Raw genomic sequence first — 24,857 nt, 5'->3', positions numbered from 1 at the left:
TGGCTGGGGGAGGCCTTCTCTCCAATTCAGCTCCCTAATAGCAAACTCTATTTAGAAATGTAGATCCACAGTACAAAGGCTCATGCACAGCAGCGAGTCTTCATTCACGCTCAGGAGCATTTTTTCATGGCTTACGTCTCATTCCCAGCATGAAATACTAGATTTCTTAAGCCCAGATATTCATAGATTTCTGCCCTTTGTTCTAATAACATTCTATTTTCCACATCAAGGGCTTAGGTTTCAGCTTTTAATCTTGCTGCATCATACCATTAAGGACAGTTATGAGGGCCCAAGGTGACCACTGCCATTTATTCAAATAAACTACCAACCATACTTTTTGAACAGAAATTGGAGAAGCCTTGGAAAGGACTCAGGGTGTCTAGCCCATCCCACCCTCCCTTTCTCCAAGTCAGAATTTTTTTCGTTAACGGGGGCTACTTTGCTATTGGGAAGATATGCAGTTCGAACCCTTGCAATGGGATGTGGTTGATGACACAAATCATCAGCCACTGAAGTGTGCTCATAAAGACGGGATTACAGCGGGGTGTCTACTACCCTGGAGTAGGATGCAAGTTGAAGGAGAACAAAATAACCATCATAGAAACCAAAGGAATGGGGATCATTCTCGTGCGGGAGACCCCCAGACGCTCATTCTGCTTCAGACATCTTCATGCACCAGCAGAGGCTGGGTGGAGGAAGCGCTGCTGCCCACAGAATTGATCCGCACAGAATGGTCCACCACGGAGTTCTCCTGGTTGGGGCTGCAGTTGGCTAAGTTGGAATAAATCTGAGGAAAATAAGTCCACCGTCAATATACGAGTCCCCATGACAAACACGGCAACAGAGGGGCATGTTTGCGGCTTTAGAATTGCAAATAACTGCTGAAGACTCTTAAAGAGAAGAGGTTTCCAAGACCACAGCCAAAAACCAAATCATATTGACAAAAGAAAACACATCTTTTGTTCTACCCCTCCTTTTCCCAAAGTCTGATTACCTAAGACGTGGTGGCAAAAAATGTGCTTTTCTGCTGGGACACATCTGGAAGCAAGCACTATCTAACCTATTAAAAAGATTTATAAATCTTTATTGCCAACTACAACCCAACAGCTGAAGTAATTTGCTGAGACATTGGTGGCCCTTCCAGGAGGTCTTTCCAGTGAGAATCAAGCACTTGGGTGGAAAACACTGTTTAATTTGAAATATGCTTTGAAACCTGGAAGAGCAAAGCTTTAACCCAAAAGTGTCAGCGATACACACTCTTAGAAAAGACAGCTCCAAGCACACACTCCAGAAACAAAAGCAGCTTAAAAAAATCTGAGTCAAAGTAAGGATCACTAATTCTGCCTTAAAAGCAGGAGAGGAAATAAATGGATTTGAGTTTTGAATTCCCCCCTCCCCAAATCACTGGGAGGGATGTCCCAACTTCAAACAGCTCTTCATTCTCTATGGCTCGTGGGCATGACAGCGATCTGACAGCGACCTATGCTTGTTTGAGCAGAAGGCTTATTTCATCGCCGTAACAAGCTGTCTTTTCTATGCTTTTATTCTAGTTCACATCCCCCCAACCCTCCAAAGGCAGAATGGCCCTGACATGTGAGAGAGAGAACATGTAGACCCCATGACCAGCATTTGGGGTGGGGGAGGAAACGTGGCAAATCCTTATGGAAACTTCTACTTCTACACTTCTGAGTGTAGAGCCCACCACTCTTTCCCCTCCTCATCTCAAATCCTTTGGCTCAGAATGGGAGTTGGGCAGAAAGAAACAAGAACTTGTTTCCATTGCTTTACTTTCCCACCCGAAGCCCAATTTACTGCCCCAGCCAAGGAGAGAAGGAGTGGACAGCCTGGTCCTCACCTCCAGAGCCTGAGAAGGAGGATATACTTGGAACCAAGAGAAGGGAGATTCTATGCCTGGCCAGAGTGTACTCACATGATTGGTGCTATCTGAAATCTGCTTCTCAATGAGCTGCACGATCTGCTTGAATGTTGGCCTTTTTAGAGGATCAGCATCCCAGCAAGTCTTCATTACGTCATACCTGCAAAATGAGGGCCATTTACTATCACCTCTCTATGCCCTTAACCTGTCTTCACATGTATGCCATGCAACAATTTCAAAAATAATTCCAGGGCCATGCAACTGGACATATCGAATGACACATGCATAAAACAAAACACTGTTATGTATGAAACGCTGCTGAAACTTTCTGGATATTTGGTGACAAGAGATTATGAAAATAAGCTACAGAAATGACATTTAACCAGGATGTCATAAAAAGGAACCAAGTGACATTTCAACCTTGCTAGTGAAAACCCTCAACATCTGGGTTTCTGTCTTTAAAAAGGAAAGTAAAAGGGGAAACATTATCTGAAAGAAAAACATCTTGGCCCTTACATTTCAGCAGGTGCGTGCTCAGGGCTGAGCATTCGGAAACCTTCCTTGATCATCTTGTAGAACTTTGAATCGACTGGCATTCCAGGGTAGGGGCTGCTTCCTGAGGCACAAACAGTTTGCAAATCGGCAGGAATAATAAGCAAGCGAGACACTGATAAAATCTTAAAGAAGATGCTGTGAGTCTAATGGAGGTGACTTTGGCAAGGATCATTTTACCTAAAGAGAACAGCTCCCACAGAAAAATCCCATAGGACCAGACATCGCTTTCAAATGTGTACACACAGTTGAAAATGCTTTCAGGTGCCATCCACTTCACAGGTAGCCGAGCCTGTAATGGAAACACAACAGATTCAGCAATGTTAATTAAGAAGCTCAAAATACCGAACAGAAAATGTTCCTATAGACGTTGCTCTTGCTGAGCAGTGGGGGTGAGAACTTGACTGCCATCTCACAAAGGCCTTTTACCTGTATGACCTCAGAGGACCCAAGGTACCTCTGAAATAGGTGAATCATAGGTATACTACGCCCATTTTCAAGATGGGACGTTGAGTCAGTACAGCATGGTGGTTAAGAGCACAGAGGTCAGAGACAGACATCTCGTTCTGGCTCCATCACTGGCTTGAGTAACACAGAGATTTGTTAGTTACCACCGAGTATGTTTTCCCCTTTTCTCTTAATAACAGAAACATGGCTTCCCACAACAAAGGCTACACTCCTCAGCTCCTTTGCAGTGAGGTGTAGCCATGTAGCCACTCAGTTTTGGCCCCTAAGTTAGAAGTGTTATATGGCAGCTTCAGGAAAACCTCCTTAAGATGTAGCTGGCCTGTGCCCTTTGCCCTTTTCCTGCTTGTCCCGTCCTCCATCCTGCCTTCTGGATGTGCTGGCTGGCTATCTAGTGGCCCTCCTGGACCATGGGGATGAGAGTTACACCCAGGGATGGTAAAAAATGGAAAGGTGGAAGGATTTCATCCCTGAGTACTTCATGGAACCTCTATACATGCCTACCTTGCCTCTCCTTCACTTCTTTTTCTTTCCTTTTGGGTTTTCTGTCATATGCAACCAAAGCATCCCCTTACTAATACATTGGGAAAGTCACTTAAATATCTGTAACTAAGCCTTGGTATCTTCTTCTGTAAAACAAATACATCAAATTTCATGAGTTGATTTATGGATTAAATGAGATAATGTGGGTAGAAGTGCTTAGCATAGTACCCACTAATATCTGAAAAACTGCCCCACAAGCAAGCACTCAATAAACAGTAGTGGCTTTTGATGATTACGACTAGTCCAAGGCGGCGAGGGGCAGATTCAGGGCTTAAATTCAACAGCTGGACTTCACATCCTGAACTCTTTCTGCTAAATAGACCCAAACTTTCCATGACTATTATTATTCGTCTTAGAGACATTCTGCATTCCTGGATGTTAATCTACCAGAAAAAGCTAAATCAATCCTTCTCTTAATCCATTTAGGATTGAAAACTGGGAAGACAATTTTTTTAGTCTTAAAGTTATTTTAGTCAGTAGAGATAAAAAAAAAAGCCTTCCAGTATCCTCTCCTGGATTTGGTGCTCAAGTTCCTACAGAGACTCTTAACCTGAGATCTAGGGGCATCTTGAATTCAGGGGCCTGTGAACTTGGGGAAAATTACATGCTTGTTTCCACTAAGTTCTAAATGAAGTTTAGCATTTCCTTAAATTACGAATGAAGGCAATAAAGCACAGGAGTCTAAGCAGAACCTGCGACTTTGTCACCAACAGTAATCAGAGGCATCTTCATCGTATCCCGGTGTTTACAGTCATCACCACTTCGAAATTAAACCAGTTTTAGACCCACAGCTAGAACATGTTACCCCGTGTAACAAAGAAGCACATGTACTGACATATCACAAATTTACTTCTTAATATTTTGATAACTGTATTTCAATTTACCTGCTTTTCTTGGTAATAGTATGTATTTTATTTTACGCATTCAAAACTGTGTTCTGATAAGGGATCCACAGGCGTCATCAGACTATGAAAGAGGCCATCACACAAAAATGACTAACAACCACGAGAAATGGGAGAACCTTCAGAGAAACTGACACCAGGAGATCTCCAATGACTATGATGTAAATGTTGGGGCAGTAACATGTTGTGTGAGTTTTCTTGGTTTTAACTTGCCCCATAAATCCTCCTTACCCAGTAGCCTGGGGAAGAGTGGTATCTGTGATTGGTTAGTTCAACTGACTTGAGCTGGAGGCCACAATCTGGAAGCCTAGGGGTACGTAACTCATTCTTGTTAATTCCAACTAAGGTCACTAACCAATAACAAGCTATTAAGAAGCTGCAGCATAACCACTGTCATGATTATTTATATTCCAAATAAGACATTGATATAGAATAGTCAGAATACTATGTGCCATATAAGTATTAGCTGCATTGGGCCTGCCACTGTTCTAAGCACTTTACATATATTAACTCATTTAATCCTCACAACAACTTTATAAGGCAGGTGACAGTGTCATTCTCAAGAGGAGAAAAACCAAGGTTCAGAGGTGTTGGGTAATTTTTGCCAAATATTACACAGCCACTAAATGATGGAACCAGATTCAAACTCAGCAAGCCTGGGTCCAGAACCCACCAACTTCTTCCTCTTACCCTTTTGTCAATATTCAAAGGCCTGGATAAGGAATCACCTCTCATTCTTCCTTCTAATAGTACACCAGGATGGACAGAATTTGGTTTTATTAACACTCCTAATGATGAAATCTAGCCTCGGAGGAGATTTATTAGAAATGCAACACTTTGATCAGGAAGAAAATACCAGCAACATTTCTACAAAACCAAGTCAAGTACAGCCTACCCATATGGATGCCATAGTGATGGAGGAGAAAATATTACATTATCATAAAGCACACGAATAGCTTCCTCCAGAAATAAATCTGGACTGTAGAAATGGCCCTGTGAAAATACACATAGAAAAATATCCATACAGGACTAGATAGCTTTCCATACTAATGGGAAATCTGGAAATCACAGGCTCTGGTTTCAGCCGCTACTGACCATGTCATCTCAGACCAACCTCACTAAAATATACTGTACTTTAGTTTCTCCAACTCTCAGAATGTGAAGACATTGCATTCTAATGCCAGTGGGTTGTTCTGATAATACAATGAAAATTGGCAGTGAAATAAATCACTTTGAGATAAAATCACTATGTTCTATAAACCAATGATTATTTATGGACCTATTTAATAAGCTCTCTATTGGTTATAAGACCCAACAGTCTATATACCTAATTCTAAACATTATCTTAGATTTTCATCTTTTTCACATAGCATGTCAATCTCAAAATAAAATTCTCCTGCTGTGACCTTCAGGTCCACATTTGTTTCACTTGAACAAAATCGAGTTCATTGCTATTCTCAGGCTATAAGGAAAATTAAGGCTATTTCTGTTTCCTTCACATGCCCCATAATTACACAATTAGAATTAAGAATTCTATTATCGGAATGCTAGTTGTAGTAATGTTCAGCATTCCATGCAAATTTTGCAGAAGTATACTTAATCTGACTGCTAAAATGCATGATTTCTCAAAGGTAGGATCTGCATTATGAAAACCATAAAAAACAATTCTTATAAAGACTTGAAACTAAAATCCTTCACTGGACTGTCAAGCAGAGAGCAGGTACTCACATTTCCTTTGACCACATAATTAGAATCATTCTTGATGTCTCTGGCTAGACCAAAATCACAAATCTTTGTGATTCGACCATGAGTAAGGAGGATATTTCTGGCTGCCAAGTCTCTGTGAATACACTATTAGGAGAGACAGGGAGAAAAGAAAACCATTCAAATTTATTTTAAACTTTTAAAGAGTGAAAACTATGTTTAATGCTAGAATTCTGCTTATGTTATACGCATCCAATACTTTTGCTTTACATTTAAACTATTCAGTGCACCAAAAATAAATATCTAAATTATGCTCTGAATGATATTCAAAATTCATGTTTCACATCGTTAGGACCTTAATTACTATAATCGCTTTCAAAACCAACTTGTACAAATGCTTTTTTTCTTCTTAGGATGGCTTTCATTCATAGGAAAATACATTATAAATAGTCTTATCGTATTTTTTAAACTGAAAACTCATTTTGCATGCTTCCCTTTGAATGTGCTTTGATAGAGTTTCTAAAATGTCTTTGCGACTTCAATTTGACATCTCCCAAGGACGCAGGGAAGAGGCTCTTTATTTCAGCTATCCTATATCCTCTTTTAGTTTGGTAATTGTTTGGAAATGTCACCAACGACACTTAAGGGCAGGATCTGTAACTTCATTCTATGCTGCTAGTCCCACGTCCTAGAGAATTCCTCTCACCCTTCCAGGGACCATGTTCCTTCTTTTGGTTCCATCATTCTCTCCCCATCCCCATCTTTTTCCTAAATGTTTATTATTCTTTTTTTTTTTTTTTTTTTTTTTAAAGATTTTATTTATTCATTTTTTTTCCCCCCAAAGCCCCAGTAGATAGTTGTATGTCATAGGTTCACATCCTTCTAGTTGCTGTACATGGGTCTCGGCCTCACGTTGGATGGAGAAGTGGTGCCTTGGGGCGTGCCCGGGATCCGAACCCGGGCCGCCAGCATCAGAGCGCACGCACTTAACCGCTAAGCCACGGAGCCGGCCCAAATGTTTATTATTCTGATTCCTTATTCCCTCACACTTCACAAACCATACACGCAATATTTGGGTTCTAACTTTAATAAAAACAAAGTATACGCTTCATCAAGCATTGCAACTACATGAGGCACCCCCTCCTTTTGCTGATAAAATAATGATCTCTCCATTTTCCAAGAGCGGCTCCTGTATCCTAAAAGCCACAAGTTTTAAATGAATTCATTGCATATAAAAAAATATTCATAGAAAGCTCATTTAGACAGGCTTGCACTTTAAAGCTTATAAATGAGAACAGGAATTCCAAAGAGACAACAGTTGGAACATGAAGAAACTAAATTTCCTCTGCTTTTGGTTACCACACTTCAAAATGACACTCTACATGCTAACTATGGCTCTAAAATGCTCCATTCTGGGGGGAAAAAAAGAGAGACCCTTCCCACTTACGTTCTTCGAGGCAAGGAACGCCATGCCCTTTGCCACCTGGTAAGAAAAGCTCAGCAAGTCTTCCAGGTCTAGGGCCAACTCGTCATCTTCCATGATGGCGGGAGTCACATCTCTTTCTATGTATGAGCCTGTCAGAAGCAGAAGGATTTTCTTAGCAATTAAAACCTTAAAGGCGAGGAAAACAAGACAGTGACAGTAACAATACCAAAGGACGGTAATGAATGAACTGATGTGAATTTGCAAGCAAATCACCTTCCCAGTGTTGAGGAAAGATGGATGTTGCATCACAAAGTTAATATTCACAATCCTGGGCTAAGTTACGAAGTCTTTAGGGGAGAAGGATGGTGGATTAATACAGAAATCTCATATTTTTGATATGAAAATATATATTTGGTATATTTTGATAGGCATATATTTTCATATATGCAGTAAGATGCTCTGATACAATAACACATGCTCTGACCCCAAATACCCACTTGCAACCCTTAACTGCCAGTGACCATTGGCACTGCCATTGGACCCTATGCAAAGGAGCACTAGTGGGTCCCTATCAGGAATGATGTTATATTCCATAGCGGTATAAGAAATCCTCTGTAAATGAAGTTGTTTTTCTTGCCTGATAGGTACCCACCTATTCTCGCAGATCTCCTTTTGTCTGTCTTGGTTGGTACAACATAAGAAACTCCGGGTTTCATGTCCATGTACTCATTAGTACTATCATTGCTGGGAGAGAGGAAACATCCATCAAATCATGATTGAATAAAATGGGAAATGGAGGGAGTGCCCATGGAGCAGGCTCTATTTCCCCACTCCATTTTTTTTTTTTTTTTTACAAAATACGCTAATTTTATTCAAAGAAAGTTGACTAAGAAAATCTTGCCAAGTTTGAATGAGGAAAATCTTGTTCAGTAAGATATGAGTTTTTAATATTCAACATTAGGGTCCAATCCCCAGGAATAAGATGGCCTTTTGTGTGTTCAATCATAGGAGGGACTCGGGTTAGAAATTTCCCATCTTTTGACACCAGGGATTTAATGAGAAACAGAGAGCCAAAAACATCATCCCACAGTACTTCAAACTCTCTAAATTAGCCCCAAGAGACAAGATGAAAGAGACAGAGAACCAGAGTTTCTGAGATGTGTTATAGGGGGAAGGCAGAGATCGTTAACATACAGCGAGTGATGGAAGAAGGTTTAAAAAAACCGAGTTTGGTTCAGATAAACACCAATAATTGGATGATTTTCTGAACCATCTGGACCTCTTGAATCTGCAACATTTGGCTGGAGAGTCTTCAAGATTTCTAGTACTTCCTGCTTCTGATTAGCATAGAAACAGCATGACAACAATCTCCTTCGAGTGTGCTGGTGGTTCCAATAGCATATGGGATCCCAAAGCACAAAGAACACCACACAGGATGGAACAATTCAGGCCATTATTTCAGAAAGTTAAAAAATATAAATGCAGCCAAAGTTTTAGAAATAAGGCAAAGCGGCTCATTTATTCATATAAAGAGCACATGCTTTGGAGCAACTAACAGAAGGTGGTTTGTACAGCATTTTACTACCACTCGACACTACTCAAGTTTATAGGATTAAAAAAATTAAAAAACTTCACCTGGGTTTTAAAACTTCAGCCAGAGGTACAGAAAAGGGCTCTAAGACTCAACTGCCCATCAAAAATATTTACTGAGGTCTCCTTGAGGACCTGGAGTTATAAGAGTTTAGGAGACAAAGTCTTGTCAGCTCAAAATGTAGGGGATATAGTGAATAAAAAGGAGAGGAGTATAAGGGATGGGCATGATGAGTACGACTTTGTTGGGCTGGTTGAGTCTAAATCTTCTTACGTGGTGGATCTTAACAACATTCAGAAAGAACAGGCCAAGCACAGCAGAGAAGAATTCTATTCTGGTTGTGAACCACACTAATTCTCCTTAAAGGAACTTGAAGCTGTTTACACATCATTCAAATTCAGAATGATATCAATGATGAAAGAGATGAAAATAAGGAACAAGAATTTTCTAAATGTGATACAGTAGTTGTGTTTTTTTATAGCAAGATGAGTTAAAAAAAAAAAGTGAGGTATATAGAAATAATTCAGAGGTAGACGGCAAGAAACCTACATGCAGAGATATGTTTACGGCATTCTGCCATCCTGTTGAAGGTTTTAAAGGAATTTACTGTGACAACTTGACAAGCTTTCCCATTTTCCCCATAAACAGTGTCTCCCTGTAAAGCGGCATCTGGGACCAAGCTCCACGGCATAAATGGAATGACACCAAGAGCAGAACCATGACAAGAGAAACAAGTATAGAGTTCCTTCAGTTGAACAGAACTAAAGCTTAGAAAAAAATGAAGGATGCATTCAAAAAAATCAAGAAAAATCCAAGTTTAACACGATTTGAATCTTTAAAAACTATTTGAACTTTCTAAACTGTTAATCACATTTAAATGACTTAATAATTCTGATTTTGCATCTCAAAGTACCTCAGTTCATTTTTTTTAAAGAATCAGCCTTGATTGCAAACCCTTCTGACCCCATGAAATACCTGTCGACAGCTGACTATTTATGTAAATCGGTCTTACCAGGAAAACTCCTTTGAGCGCAGAAGGTTCTTATAAAGTGCTGCTTCTGTGTGATCCTCCTGCTTTGAGCAAATAAATGAATCACGTTTTCTTCTCAAAAAATTCAAAAGATCACCATAGCAACAATATTCCGTAATGACCAGGGTAGGTCCTACAAGCATATAAGAAAAGGTTGGAAAGAGGTGAGATATATAGACAATCTTGCCTCCCATAAAAATACCCAAGGGTGATCAGGCCTACTTAGTACCAATACAATCCTTATCAAAAAGCAGCATTATGTGGAATAACTAAACAAGCAAGCCCCTTTTTAACCTCAATTTCTAAGTGATTAGGGGCCAGGCATGACTGCTGGTTTTACAGGGGGTTACAGCTTTCAACTTATACTATTATCAAGCTTCCTACATAAATCCTTCGATTCACTTCTGTTTACAGTGAGGCTTCACGCCTCTCGGTAACGTTATTATGGATATGATGAGAGCGCAAACTGCGGCATAACAGGAAAACCAACCACACAGAACAGCCAGCCTGCTGAGACAAGACTGGAAAGTGGGTGAAAACCTGAAATGACGGGGAGTCACCTGTGTTCTGAGCACTACTAGTCGAAAATTTTTTTGGTGTTGTGAATGCCTAAAACTGCAGCTCTGAAGTTAACAGGCAACTGATTACCTTGGGTGGAAATTTCTCATGAACGATTCATGACGTGGTAAAGCAACACTTATGGGGGTTATTTTAAGAAACTATATAAAGCTGTTAACTTGACTATGGATCTCTTCAGATCTCGAGGAACAGCTTGTTTTCCATGTCTTTGTTCCTTTAGACCAAAATGCTTTCTGGAAACATCATAATAATATCCCTGATGGGAGGCTTGACTAATGCTTCAGAATTGGAAATTTAGTTTTCACAGGACTGAAGTGTTTGCCTCATCTGGCGTATATTTGAGAGCTGGTAGGCTTAAAGCCCTATTTTTAATTATGATATGCAAATAAATATTAACCCTTTAGTGACTAAATATGATCCAGCAAAACATAAAGCTTGCAAGATAAAAAGAAAAGTTTTCTGGTGAGATGAGATGTTCTCAAGATATTCAAGAGGTCAATGCTCTCAATGTGACATACATGACAGTAACTAGGGTATGTCCTGGGCTGTCCTACCCCATGAACACCCCATGATGATAAAACTAAAATACACATTCTTAAGAACATTAACTTTTGCGGGGGACATCTAGCAAGAGGTAACTATAACCTGGGTAAAAATCTTGCAGGGAGCTTATAATCAAGCATTGTCAAAATGATATCAAAATCTGCCCTCTTTTGATAATTTGACAGGTAACAAAAGGCAAGTTGGTCATGGCTTTACCTCCAACGGTGCACGCTCCAAGAAGATTCACAATATTCATATGATTGCCGAGGTAACTCAAGACTTTGAGTTCAGACATCAGGGCTTCTCGTTCCGTTAAATGGGCGCTTGCTAAAATTAGAAACATCCCATTTTAGCAAAAGACATATTTGGCAAACTGATGTTGGGCGCGCGCAGCAGCCTGCAGGAACTTACGCTTGAGCATCTTCACAGCAACAGTCATGGCTGCATCTGACTTAATTAAGCCGTAGGCAGTGGCCTCAACAACTTTCCCGAAGGCGCCAGCACCCAAGGTTTTCCCTGCAGAAAGGAAGACAAGGAAGTAAGCGGCAGTGGTGGTGGTGGGACTGAGGCACCATCTGCACAATTTCAAAATCAACAAAGAAATTAAAAACAAATTTGTCTAGATACACTTCCCTAAAATGTGCTTTAGGCCAAATCTATCAAAGGTGGTGAAATTTCACACAAAACACTTATTGTTTCAGGTGGAATAAAACAAAGGAAGCTATTGGGGTTCCTAAAGTCATTGTTATGTGTACACAGAAAGGTTACATGGAAAGCCCCTGCTTCAATACTGACCAAAACTCAGTCTGTTTCTGGGAAACTCCCATTTGTGATCATAAGGAAGTTGCGTTGGGTCTATGTAAACATAATTGTTTCCATTTATCTCCTCTACAACCTTCCACTGTACTTCATACATGGGTTTCTGGGGGGGAGAAAGGGAAAGAGACATCATCTTTTAATGGGTAATGTTTCAGGCATTATAGCCCTCAGGGCAAAAGGACAAATAAATGGTTACCTGTAAATATTTGTAGGTAAGAATCATCACGATGATGCACATCATTCCAGCAGCGATCACAAAACCAATCAGCAAGGGTGTGAACAGGGTGTGGGGATGGATTTGTTCTAAAATGAAAGAGGAACAGGGAATCACAACCTATTAGCAGGGTCAGATCTTCACCACAACCACTGAAGCCCAAACTCACCCACCGCCTATCTTACAGCCCCTGGCAGCATTGTAAGCCCTGTGCACCTCAGCTCCTTGCCTTGGTTATCTTACTCTTGTTATTCAAAGGAATCTCTTAAAAAAACATCTTTAAACCAGACTACTGTGGAAGAGAAGTTGAGGTTTCTACAGCACAAGAATAACTTCATGCTGTTTGTCAATGAAAAGCAACACCTGAATGAACTTTGTACTTCAACCAAATTCCTGCCTTGGACAACTTTAAGAAGTTTCCTTTATGGCTGGTTTCTAGTTTCTTCTTTATGTTTTCCTGCATTTTCCAAATTTTCTACATTGAGCATGCATTTCTTTAACAACCGAGAAAAACATTTTTAACGTGTCCTTTTCACTGCCCTGTCTGAAAAAAAACCTATGATGAAGAACAAAAAGATACTTCCCCTCATTACTCAAAAACTGAAAATTCACCACTTTTGGGCATTCGTCTTTGCCAACTCAAGAAAACAAAAACTGAGTCCTAAGAATGTAGGTGCCTACTTTCTTTGTCTTCTAACTTCATACCAATTCATCATTTCGTCCATAAGGGTCATTTAACTTATGTTAGGAGAGCCAGTCACGCATAAATCAAATTTTAAAGATGGTAAAGACACCATAAAAGGCAGTGTTAACTTTCATATAGCGTCTGGCAATGTGTTAAAATAAGTGATTTTAAATAACTGGAATTTTAAATTGAACTTAAGTTTTTAAATTGCTGTTTCTGTTTGAGTATAAGGTAAATGTATTCCCCTATTTGCTTTCTCTACCCCTTTTTAATGGAAACATACAATTCCTCTATATATACATATCACACACATGCACGGATGCAACATACATATGTATACTCGTGCACACACATAAAATACGTATAGTACATGGTTAAAATCACTGCATAAATTTTAACAAACTAGTACAGAATGAAACTTGGTGAGTTTGATGACAGTACAGTGCAATGTAGGTATTACCAGCAATGACATGGCCAATGATGGAATGGACTTAAAATCATGATTGACATGGTAGGCAGAGCCTAAACATCCCCTTAAATTGGATTAAAAAGAAATATACCTTTGCTGTTACCTTTAAATGCAAAGTTAAAAAAGGCAGAACTCTTGCCCACATCGTTGTAAGCCCTACACTCAACCGTGCCGTTGTGCTTGAATGCACTATGATTGACAGAGCTTTGAACCACAAGTTTTCCAAAAGGTGACACAGATGAGTTTTGTATCTGCACATCCACCGGTCCAACGGGAATGGAACATCTAGGGGGAAGAAAACAACAGCCCAGATTTACTCCCGGAAAATCGATCAATCAGTCAATCAAACACCTCGGATCTGGCATACTTTTAAAACCGAGTTAGGGTTCATGATCAGAACTTTCCTTTTACACTCTCTGATGTCAGAGAGTAACGATGAGTAAGTGCTTCTGTGGCACAGTGAGCAGGGAAACAGTGTGGAAGAGAAGGAAGAGGGAGATGAGGGTCTGGAGTGAGATGTGGGTTTGAACCCTGACTCAAACACCTCTTCTGTTCACCTCTGACAAGTTACTTAAATTCTCCGAGACTCAGTTCCTACAGCTGTAAAACTGGAATGGTAATGCCCATCTTGGAGGGTTATTGAAAGAATTAGAGATGAATTAAATAAGATGGCTGGCACATATCCTGGCACAGAGTAGATCCTTACAAATAAACTAACTGTGAGAGGATATAGGGAGGGTTGAAAAGGACGAGCATGCAAGAGAAAAGCGATAAAGTCTCAAAAAGACGACAACAGGGCAACCCCCAAGACCCCAGTAGTGAAGACCCTGAAGCTTGAGGTTCTATGGAGGGAGGCACAGGCTGTACCGCCAGGTTGCAATGACGGACCCTGACGACCCTATTTTAAATTACCCATCTGCCTCAGATGCCTAGCAGTTCTCTATTTCCTCCCCTTGCTTTGTTTATCTCCTTAGCACTTAACACCTGCACATGTTTATTTCATCTTCTGTCCATCTGCACCCATTAGAATATAAACTCACAAAGCCAGGACTCAAATGTGTTCTGTTTACTATACCAATGTCTAGTATACAGTTGGCGCTCCATAAATATTTGTTGAATGAATGACTGTACTACTGGAGTTGCTTCCACTGTGGGCATACTTTCCAGGGGTCTTGAACCCTCCCTATTATTCCCCGAAGAAAACATTCCACTAAAACTCAGCTGAAAACAAGAATCCTATGCAACCTCTTCCAAGTTGTTGCGATAAAAAGATCTATTTGATGAAAAATAAAATTTCTATTATTATCTTGACTATTCAATTGTGATGTTACACTGGGCTTTTAAAGCCTGAGCATAAAACAGCATTTGATGGATAAAAACAGCAACGTTGACCCCATTTTCATCTTCAGGTAATGTGAAAGGATAATTTAAGGCTTAAGTGTGGATTGCGAGGGAGAGGAAGCACGTTGCCAGATGTGCTCTGCTCAGGGGCCGGACACCTAATCAAGGAGAAAACCTTTTTAAAACACGTCGCTTACAAATGCCATATGTATGTTGTAATTGTACGATCATTACTTTTAGGTAACTTGGCAATTAACTTCTGAGGTAATTTTTTTCATGATAACTACAGCCGCGTTTCCCACACACATTACCTCCTGTGTATAGAATGGAAATCTAATTACTCTGTCCTGGAAAATTGCTTTATCTACCTGCAGGCTAGAAATTGCACGATAAATCCAAAAAGATAACCACCAAAATAGAGAAGCCATTCAGTAATCATTTTTCAGCCAACAAAATTAATGTCTACCAAGAAAAATATACCAATTATGCCCTCTAAAAAGCCACATGGATAAAAAAATAATAATCAAAACAAAGCTTTTAGAAAAAGTCTGAAAACACCATTTGAATCACAGTCCATCCCTTCTGCATGTTAAGTAGGACCCAAAATAATCATCTCACCTCTGCTCAGTTCCTCGACAAAAATACCAATCTATTGTGGGCTCGGGGAATCCTGCTGCCACACACTGGAGCGTGCCATTCACGAGCCTGTCATGAGTCAGGATTTCTGGTTTTGCTGCAGAAAAAGAGAAGCAGCCATATGTCAGACTGCTGGAAAACCTCACCAAGATTCACTCTATTCTTTTAGAATCCTTAGAACCTTCTTGAGGCTGAAGAACCTGAGGAAGCACGTTGTTCAAACAGGAGGATCTGAACCAGTAAGCGGAAGGGCCAGGGAGGCGGATGTGAGGGTCAAACCAGGAAAAGCTGTCACAGTTTGAGCTGCCCAGCCCAGGGTGGACTGCCCGCTCTGCAGATGCGGAGGTCTCCGAGAACTCGCTGCTCCGGGGATGGCTGAAGCAGAGGTCGCAGGACCACCTGGCAGGATTTCTGTTTCCAGTGAGGGGGAATCTGAAAGACTGCTCCTAATCAAGACTCTGGCATTCCCAACTGTTTTAAAAGTGCAAATTCTGTTTAAAGGATGCCTGACATCGGGATTTCAAGTTATTGTGGGGACTGGAATGGATGAAATTAGTTGTTACAGGAAAAGAGAAGCACTCCCCTCTCTTTTTTTGGGGGGGGTAAAGGGGTCGTACAGATAAACAGCTGAATCACCCTATTTATAGAAAAGCGAAAACATGAGTAAAATACTCTTTTTATGGGCTTTTTAACTCCAGATTTTTTCAAATGCAAAATACAGACAGAAAACTAGAAAAGGAAACCAGTCCAAGAGTTTTATTCATACATATATCTAAACCTGAGTACAATCACCAAAAAAGTAAATTATATCAGCAGGAATGCTCTAATTTGACATTTCTGTGTAACTACAATAATCAACTGATATTCAATCAAGGGTGCCCTACAGCACTGCAAATTCTTAAGATTATTTCTGAAGTGCAAGGCAGATGAACTTACGATCAGTTGTTCTATTGGTAACCTACGTGAAGGATCCTAACCCTCTGAGAACAAGTAAGCTAAACTGTAGCACCTGATGGCGGGGTCAGGGATGTGCTCACCCTGTATCCTTGGTACCACATTGAGAGCACCAAGCCTGAGCACAGAACCACAGGAGGCCGCGCGTGTGGTCGACAGAGCTGAACACTGACTCCAAACGCTCACCAGTTCTCTGCCCTTGATCAAGTCTCCTCATGTGTAAAATGGGAACAATAGTACCCATTTCAGAGAGATGTAGTGATCATTAAATGAGATGGAGCACAGAAAGAACTAAGAATGATTCACAAAAATGAAACAATAAATTTAATAATTATTATTAATGATTCAGTTATTCTTTTCTTGCCGCTCTAAATATTCTCTTCAATGATCTAAAAATTGCTTCTTTGAGATAGTGTGATAACGTGTATGTGTTTTAACCTGATGCATTGGAAATCTGACATCGATTATGTTGCAATCGATAGGAAAAATATACACGGTGAGAAGGAAAGACTGACAGATCAGAAGCCTTAGGAAGCTTATTTCCTCAAAAGAAGGTAACACTGAGAAATGACATCTTTGTAGAACAACCTCTCAGCACCTCACCTCCTTGAAGGCAAAATGGCTTGGCAGGGATCAGTGTCCACATGCATGGCACACCCACCTGTCACTCAACCTGGCCCTGCTGATGGGTAGGCCATTTGGCTAATACACACCAAAGAGCAACACTCCAAAGCAATCTCAAGGTAGGGGCATCCTTGAGAGTTTGGATCCAATGCCAGCTTTCACAAATAGAGCAAGAAGACGAGCGATCGTCTTGCAAAAGCATCCATCTGGCAAGTTTCATTTAATTATCATGGGCAACTGTGTGATTGGGCTGAAAAGTAGGACATAACACAAAAAACAGTGGAACTTTAGGAGAAGGCTACTTGCTGGAGACTGCAGGCGCCATACGGTGGGTCTCTCTGGACTCAATTCAAGTGTCACCTCCTTTTCCAAGCCATCCTCAACCCTCCAAAGCCAAGGTGGTTTGTCTCTTCTCCCTATTCCTGGAGCACTTAAGAGCACCTGGCACTCTGCATCAGACTTTATGTTCTCAAGGGCAGGAACCACATCTTACTGACTGGACCTCTGACTCCTTGCAGAGTCTGACCTATTGCAGACACACAGCAAGAGCTGTTGAACGATTATGTCCTCCCCGAAGGAGTAAGTCTCTCCGATTCCAAAGGAATTCAATTAAAGTCACAAGAAGGAACCTGGGAGAACAGCCTAATGGTCATTTTCCTGTGTAAGGGCACTATTTCCACTATTTTTCCAATAGTGGCCATAAGATAAGAAATACACACATATACCTGGGTCATGTGGATTGTTTTTAATACTGCAATTAATGATGAGAGGGAAGGGTCCATACATGGAAGGCAAAGATAACCGGATAGGACTCGAATGGGAATCAAATTCATATGACAGATTTTCTCATCCCAACATTCCTTTTGTCACTCATCCTTCCTAAGGCTACATGATGGATTTTTAGTGGAATTACATATTAACTCAATACCACAAAAGGCCAAGAGGATACCTTAAGATACTAACAATGGTTATCTCTGGGTAGTAGGGTTATGAATAGTTTCTATTTTATTCTTTTGACCTATTTTCCAATTTTTTATAATGAATATGTAGCTAATAATGAACCTATAAAACATTTTTTAATTAAAAAAGTTGGAACAGCTCAAAATTACATAATCAATTACATTTAGCTTTGGTTACAAATGCTCTATGATCCAAGCCTTCCAGCGTGACACCTGGTAGCAGTTATACAACAGCCAGGGCTGGCAAGTGGTGCGTCCGGCTGGCCTGCTTGTTCCCTGTTCCCTTGTGCTAGTTAATTAGGCAGGTTTTTAAGGTACTATCCCAGGTGGGCCGTAACCTGAGGCTCAAGGAGCAGCTTTTGTCCTGTTGGGCCTGAGGTTAGCCGACCAAGCTCAGAGTGTTCACAAACTTCAATGTGCATTCGAAGCACTAAGAGGTTAAAATGCAGATTCCTGGGCCCCATCACCAGAGATTTAGTAGGTTTAGGATTTGACCCAGCAACGTGCTTTTTAAAAGCACCTTCAACGGACTCTGATCAGGGCTGTGTCTAGGGTGAGGCAAGTAAAGCACGCAGGGTGCAGAATTGAAGACTCTCACCCTCAAGGTCTTGCAAATACAGGTCGGCACCATGAGGGAGCATCTCCTTAAATTTGCACCCAAGGTGCCTCTCTGACCTCACCCTAATCCCAGCCCCGCTCTTAACGTCGGTGATGAGAGACCTCGTTCTGCAAAGGCTAAGTTACATGAGTACAGTGTGGGCTGTGCATGGCAAGTTGCACTAGGAAATGTTTAATGCATAAAGAATGAGCTAGGTGTAAATCTGATTCCTAAAAAATGAAAATCTGGGCTCATCTGCATTTTGTAAGTCCCTCAATGCGCCATGTAAGACATTAAATATACATTTTTGCTTTTAAAGATACATAACTCTCTGCAATTCTCCAGGTTAAATCTGAGCTGCGGTTTCTTAGATATTCTGCAGTCAGCTGTATACCAAATGACACATTCCCTAATTCCTCCCAAGTTGGAGGTTTAGATAAGCCTAAGAGGTGTATAAGTTATGTATTTCCTGTGGGGATAAAAAATAGCCTTGTCTTCTTTCAAAGCATTATGGATCTGAGTCATTCTGGTGTCTCCTACAACACTGATCAGCTTGTAGGCAGATTTCAGAGTGCTTACAACTCTACCGAGAATTTACTGCTCATGCAATTAAAAATCCTAACCATTCGCTGATTCACCCAACAGATATGTGATCTTGAAAAATAGTCCTTTCACCACCATCAGGTCCATACGGAAGGCAAGAACAAAATGAATTTTTAAGAACACAGCACAGATAACAAGAGCTGAGGGGGTGAGGATGGGAGGAGATACACAGGTAACTGGTGGGGAAGCATTTTTGAGTACAGCTCTTCTCTCCACCCCTAACCACCTCCACCAGCTCCTGCTATAAATGCACTTTGCCCACACTCTAGATCAGCAAGACAAAGAACAGAGACTTCAGTCGCCAAATAATAAGACTAAATGAAGAGGGATCATAAGGATGAGTTTGTTTTTACGAATGTAGGTCAGCTGGTATTTAATGGCAATATAGCAACGCTTTGCAGCAATTTGTCAACTATCCTGGTTTGGGTCTGGGTCAAATCCACATTCCTGCCATAATACTGTTACAATAAAGCAATTTAAATCAGCTAAAATAGAAGAAATACTCAGGTTAACTTTCACTCATAAAAGGAATATTATAGTTTTAAAAATTCCCCAGAATAGACATTTTTAAAATATATTGTCTTATACATTCTTAAAGATAGCCAGAAACTGGCATATGGTCACTTTAATAGAAGTTTGTTTAACAAGTGAAACAAACTTCAACTCCAGTCTCCTGTATCCAGCCATCTTCAACAGACTGTCATTTAAAAAAGAAATCATTTTCCTAATGAAGTGATGTTCTGAACTAGGGGCAAGCAAACTTTTACTGTAAAAGGTGAGAGAGTAAATATTTTAGGCTTTGTGAGCCATAAGGTCTCTCTTGCAAATACTCAAGTCTGCCATTGTACCACAAATGTAGTCGTAGACATGTAAACAAATATGCATGGCTGTGTTCCAACAAAACTTTACTTATGGACACTGAAATTTGAATTTGTGTTTTCATATCTCACAAAATCTTCCAATTTTTTTTTCAACTGCTCAAAAAAAAAAAAAAAATCTTAGCTTATGAGCTATGCAAAAACAGGCAGCAGGCAGAATCTGGCCCCAGGGCTACAGTTTGCCAGCCCCTGTTCTAAAAAGCCATCAAAAAGATCTCCCAAATCCTGAGATTAAGTTAAAAAAAAGAATGAACCTACTTGGAGAGAGCCTTCCTTAGCCAGAATCACTGGGCTCAACTTACAGGAGCACCCCGGCCAGCCGTGTGAGCCAGACACCGGGAGGGGGGATGTATAAAGGCATCACTATGCAACTCTGCTTGCTGCCAAGGAGTGCAGGCAGGTGATAAAATGTGATTTTTCTACTCTGTAAGAGTAATGAATTCGTTTTGCCACATAACTCAGAAGTGGAGGAGAAAGGTTATTGACACAATGCCCACAGAAAAATTATGCACCTATTCTTGGATTAATTTAAATTTCCACTAAATTACAGGTGACCCTGTATACATTTGTAAATGAAGAGGGCTAATTTGATGTAAAAGCACGTGTGGCTCAACTGGAAAGGAAATTTCCATAGAGTAGAAGTTCCACTAATATAAAGGGACTACTTTTGCTGTTTTTAGAAAAGTTATGTCCCAAGTTCAGGGTCAGTTCTAGCAGAAGGTTACATGGTTACATATCTCAACTCCTTTCTCTTGCCTTTCCACCACACATATGAAAAAACGGCCAGGCCACACAAACAGGGTCAACAAAACGCTTAAACACCTAGACGGGTTACCTTGTTCTCTAACAGGTTCAGCATTTAATAAATCCCCCAAATTAGCCACACACCCCATCAGACTAACTTTCTTACGAGACATGACAGAAAAATAACCACACTTGAGGGTGGGAAAAATGAATCTCTTTCGTTCAGAGCCACATTTCCTAAATTTTTCCAGAACATGAGAGAATCAAATTCTACTTTAAAAGTAGGTTGCCATATCTCTTTTTGCTTCCGATTTAAATGTCTATAACAGTTCTCACATCTACAGAGATCCTCTTCGTAAGAAGGAGATATTAAAGTGTCACATCAAAAACAACACTCATAACTCCCAAGCAACTGAAGAACAAAAACTCATTTCAAGTTCAGGAAGAGAAAATAAAAACAGAGTTCAACTGTCAGATATCTCAAATGAACACATATTACTTTTAAAAAGATTAATGTAAAACGACAAGCAAACTATTTTTACATAGATTAGCTACCACGCTAAGAAGATCTGAAAATTATTCCTGAATTTAGAACTGTCCTGAAAGCCAGCACAGTGTATCCTCCACGACATACGTTCAAAACATGGGAGCACGAAAGATAACAACGGATGATAACCTTACTGACTCCCAGGCACTGAGGCGAGGTTGATCATTTGAGATTAAACAAGATAATTACAAACTTTAAATAACTATCTGATGGGTTTCTTCTTTTTTTTTTTGCGAGAAAGATCAGCCCTGAGCTAACATCCAATGCCAATCCTCCTCTTTTTTGCTAAGGAAGATTGGCCCTGGGCTAACATTCATGCCCATCCTCCTCTCTTTATATGGGACGCCGCCACAGCATGGCCTGACAAGCGGTGCGTCGGTGCACGCCCAGGATCCGAACCTGCAAAACCCGAGCCACGGAAACGGAGTGCGCACACTTAACCGCTGTACCACTGGAGGGGCCCCTCTGATGAGTTTCTTTTCAAACTCAATCACATCATTTCAGAGTCCCACCTCACACCGTACAATGTCTTAAACTTGCATCAGACATGGCTTAAAGAAATTATGAAATATCCATTCAATGAGATACCAAAATAATGTTGTAGAAGAGTATTTTATGACATGGAAAGAGGCTCACGATGCATTCACTGTTCAGCACCAAAACACAAAGTTATGAAGCAACAGGACCTCGTTTTATCCCCTCCAAAAAAATTTTTTTAAATGGTCTGGAAGAGCATGTAGTAAGGGATATATTAGCAATGGTAATCTATAAAATGTAAATACACTTAAAAAGGTACAATTAAAATTTGATTCTTATTTTTGCTTATTTATCTTTTCTAGTTATTCTACCCTTTATAGAACATTGTTATAATTAGAAAAAATTGTTTTAATTTAAAAACACATGTACACAAATGTTTGCAGAAACCAAGCTACAGTCTAGTTACTGCGGTAGCTTTAGAACAAACTCTCAAAAGCAAGTAAATAAATCAGAAAAGAGTTCTATTTAGCACTAGCTTTATTTAATGTTTAAGAATTCCAATAATTTAATATACGAGTAGGTCTAATAGAATCCACTTAATAGGAAAAAAAAACAACAACACTAAAAAGCAAAGTCTCTCAGGCAAAACTCAATAGATAAGTGTGTTAGCAGTAAGTCCTAAAAGTTTTAGCCTCTAACACAAGAATGGTTCGGACGCCTAAATGTTTGGAAGGTCCTATAATCTTTAAAAAATAGAAATAGAATGGCTAACAGGTTAACAGGTAGGAAAACATTTCCAACCTTCCAAAAACTCAAAGTTCTAGTAACTTTGCTCTCATTTCATGAGGATCTCAAAAACCCCAAAACTGAGAAGTCCTTGAAGGCAAGGCCAGCATAATTATTTTGCCCTGGGTAAAGGTCCTTGAGACTTCCAGCCAAGTGGGTGACCCAGGTGGTTGGCAGGCAGTCTGTCCAAAGCCATCCATCTACAAGGTCGGCTTGAGAGGTCTACTCTCACCTTAGGCAAACAGCGGGCTGGTCATGTGCCTTATTTGTAGGACGTTGCACTTACAGTGGCTTCTCTGGAGAAGGATTGTCTAGCCATGCATAACTGGACTTCACTGTAACCAAAATACATAAAAGATGGCCCAGATTTTGCAAATGTCATCAAAGGGAAACTTTCTCATCAACAGGCCTCATTCTGGGTGATTTATTACCTTAACTAATTTGGGTATACTGTATGATCTATAAATAATCGCTCACACCAGACAGGATGTTAATTATATGATGCACTGATTTAGAAATAATACATTATTTAGCATTTTCTTAAATTGTTTCAACCTCTTGTTAATCCTCTACCATAAATGGAGTGAAATTTGTGACTTTTGAGAGTTAATTTCGTGCAGTTCAGCAGTCATCTGGATATCCAATCAACTTACAATGACATGTGCTCCATGAAAGCCAATGACAAAAGGCGAGTCCTTTCATTCTCTATACCTTATTTGCCCTGCCTGCCCTCCTGTTACCACCACCTGAGTACCACAGTACTCTCACTCGACCGGTAGGTTTGTCGTTAAAGGACAGAACTTTAAGACTGGAGAGAGATCTATTTATGGCCCCTAGATATCATTTGCCGCAAATTTTTGATTCATAATACTGATCTGGAAATGCTACCAGATAACGTTTTGAAGTGTCATTTTAAGGTTACTAGCAAATCAAAATCACAATGAGATATCACCTTACACCTGTTAGGATGACTATTATCAAAAAGACAAGAAATAACAAATGTTGGCAAGGGTGTAGAGAAAAGGAAACCCTTGTGCACTGTTGGTGGGACTGTAAACTGGTACAGCCACTATGGAAAACAGTATGGAGGTTCCTCAAGAAATTAAAAGTAGAACTACCACATGATCCAGCAATTCCACTTCTGAGTATACATCCCAAGGAAACAAAATCATTATCTTAAAGAGATACCTGCGCTCCCATGTTCACTGTAACAATATTCACAATAGCTGAGGTATGGAAAACAACCTAAGTGTCTATCAACAGATAAACGGACCAAGAAAACGTGGTATATATATACAACGGAATATTATTCAGCCTTAAAAAAGAAGGAAATCCTGTCATTTGTGACAAGGATGAACCTGGAAGGCATTATGCTAAGCGAGACAAGCCAGACAAAGATAAATACTGCATGGTATCACTTACATGTAGAATCTAAAAAAAAAAGAAAAAGTCAAACTCATAGAAAAGTGGTTGCCAGGGGGAGGGGGAAATAAGGAAAGTCTGGTAAAGGGGTCTTTCAGCTATAAGATGAATAAGGTCTGAGGATCTAATGTGAAACACGGTGACTGTATAACACTGTATTGTATAATTGAAATTTGCTAAGAGAGTAGAACTTAAATGTTCTCACCAAAAAAAAACCAAAACAGGTAAATACGTGAGGTAGATATGTTAATTAACTCGGGGGGAATTCGTTCACAATGTATACATATATCAAATCATGATATTGTATGCTTTAAAGATCTTACAATTTTGTCAACTATATCTCAATAAAGCTGAAAAAAAGGGGGTACTGGATCTTCTTAAAATCTTTCGAGGTTTGAAAAATGACTGATTTACCATATCAATCATAATTTCTTTCCACAGGTATGGATAAATTATTTCAGGATTCACATGGGATATTTGAAATTATAAACCAAAATAAACTTATAAAATATTTATAACACTAATTAAGATCTAAGTTCACCATTTAGTTTGAAATTTATTCAAGAAATATTGAGTGGAGAAGGAAAAGAGCCAAGTGAATAAATTAGGGTTAAAATACACATTTGTCCTTTTATTTGTCCTGGATCTGGTAAAAAACCTTATTGTGTGACATTTACTAGAACCAAAGAGATCATAGGTTTCTAAACAAGTATTATAAGCTCCCTACAGAATCTTGGTGATGCCACTTTTTCTAACATCTCCAGGAACTTTAGAAAGAGTAGTGTCTATTAAGAAAGCATTTCGGGGGCCGGGCCCATGGCTTAGCGGTTAAGTGCGCGCGCTCCACTACTGGCGGCCCGGGTTCGGATCCTGGGCGCACATCGATGCAC

General features: G+C 40.0%; 1 protein-coding gene across 5 annotated transcripts in view; it reads right to left on the bottom strand.

The window, feature by feature from the left end:
- Window positions 1-390: 390 nt before the first annotated feature.
- The window catches only part of KIT (KIT proto-oncogene, receptor tyrosine kinase), a 77,512-nt gene continuing 53,045 nt past the window's right edge, over window positions 391-24,857 (bottom strand). For 3 of the 5 annotated variants that reach the window (XM_014787397.2, XM_014787404.2, XM_087434334.1), the window contains 14 exons: window positions 15,358-15,472; window positions 13,490-13,683; window positions 12,227-12,333; window positions 12,007-12,133; window positions 11,623-11,727; window positions 11,428-11,538; window positions 10,072-10,222; window positions 8,121-8,212; window positions 7,490-7,617; window positions 6,067-6,189; window positions 2,609-2,720; window positions 2,393-2,492; window positions 1,931-2,036; window positions 391-787 (listed from right to left, as the gene is read on the bottom strand). In XM_014787397.2, the coding sequence (XP_014642883.1) occupies window positions 659-787; window positions 1,931-2,036; window positions 2,393-2,492; window positions 2,609-2,720; window positions 6,067-6,189; window positions 7,490-7,617; window positions 8,121-8,212; window positions 10,072-10,222; window positions 11,428-11,538; window positions 11,623-11,727; window positions 12,007-12,133; window positions 12,227-12,333; window positions 13,490-13,683; window positions 15,358-15,472 (1,700 nt within the window). In that variant the 3' untranslated portion in view covers window positions 391-658. The remainder of the gene's footprint in view (window positions 788-1,930; window positions 2,037-2,392; window positions 2,493-2,608; window positions 2,721-6,066; window positions 6,190-7,489; window positions 7,618-8,120; window positions 8,213-10,071; window positions 10,223-11,427; window positions 11,539-11,622; window positions 11,728-12,006; window positions 12,134-12,226; window positions 12,334-13,489; window positions 13,684-15,357; window positions 15,473-24,857) is intronic. The other 2 variants (XM_014787409.2, XM_004419071.2) reach the window with 1 other exon arrangement.

Source organism: Ceratotherium simum, chromosome 8 (assembly GCF_057802395.1).
Source record: "Ceratotherium simum simum isolate JZ-2026a chromosome 8, ASM5780239v1, whole genome shotgun sequence".
NCBI lineage: Eukaryota > Metazoa > Chordata > Mammalia > Perissodactyla > Rhinocerotidae > Ceratotherium > Ceratotherium simum.
The sequence above is the reverse complement of the archived record's forward strand: the minus strand, read 5'-3'. Positions and strand labels throughout refer to the sequence as shown.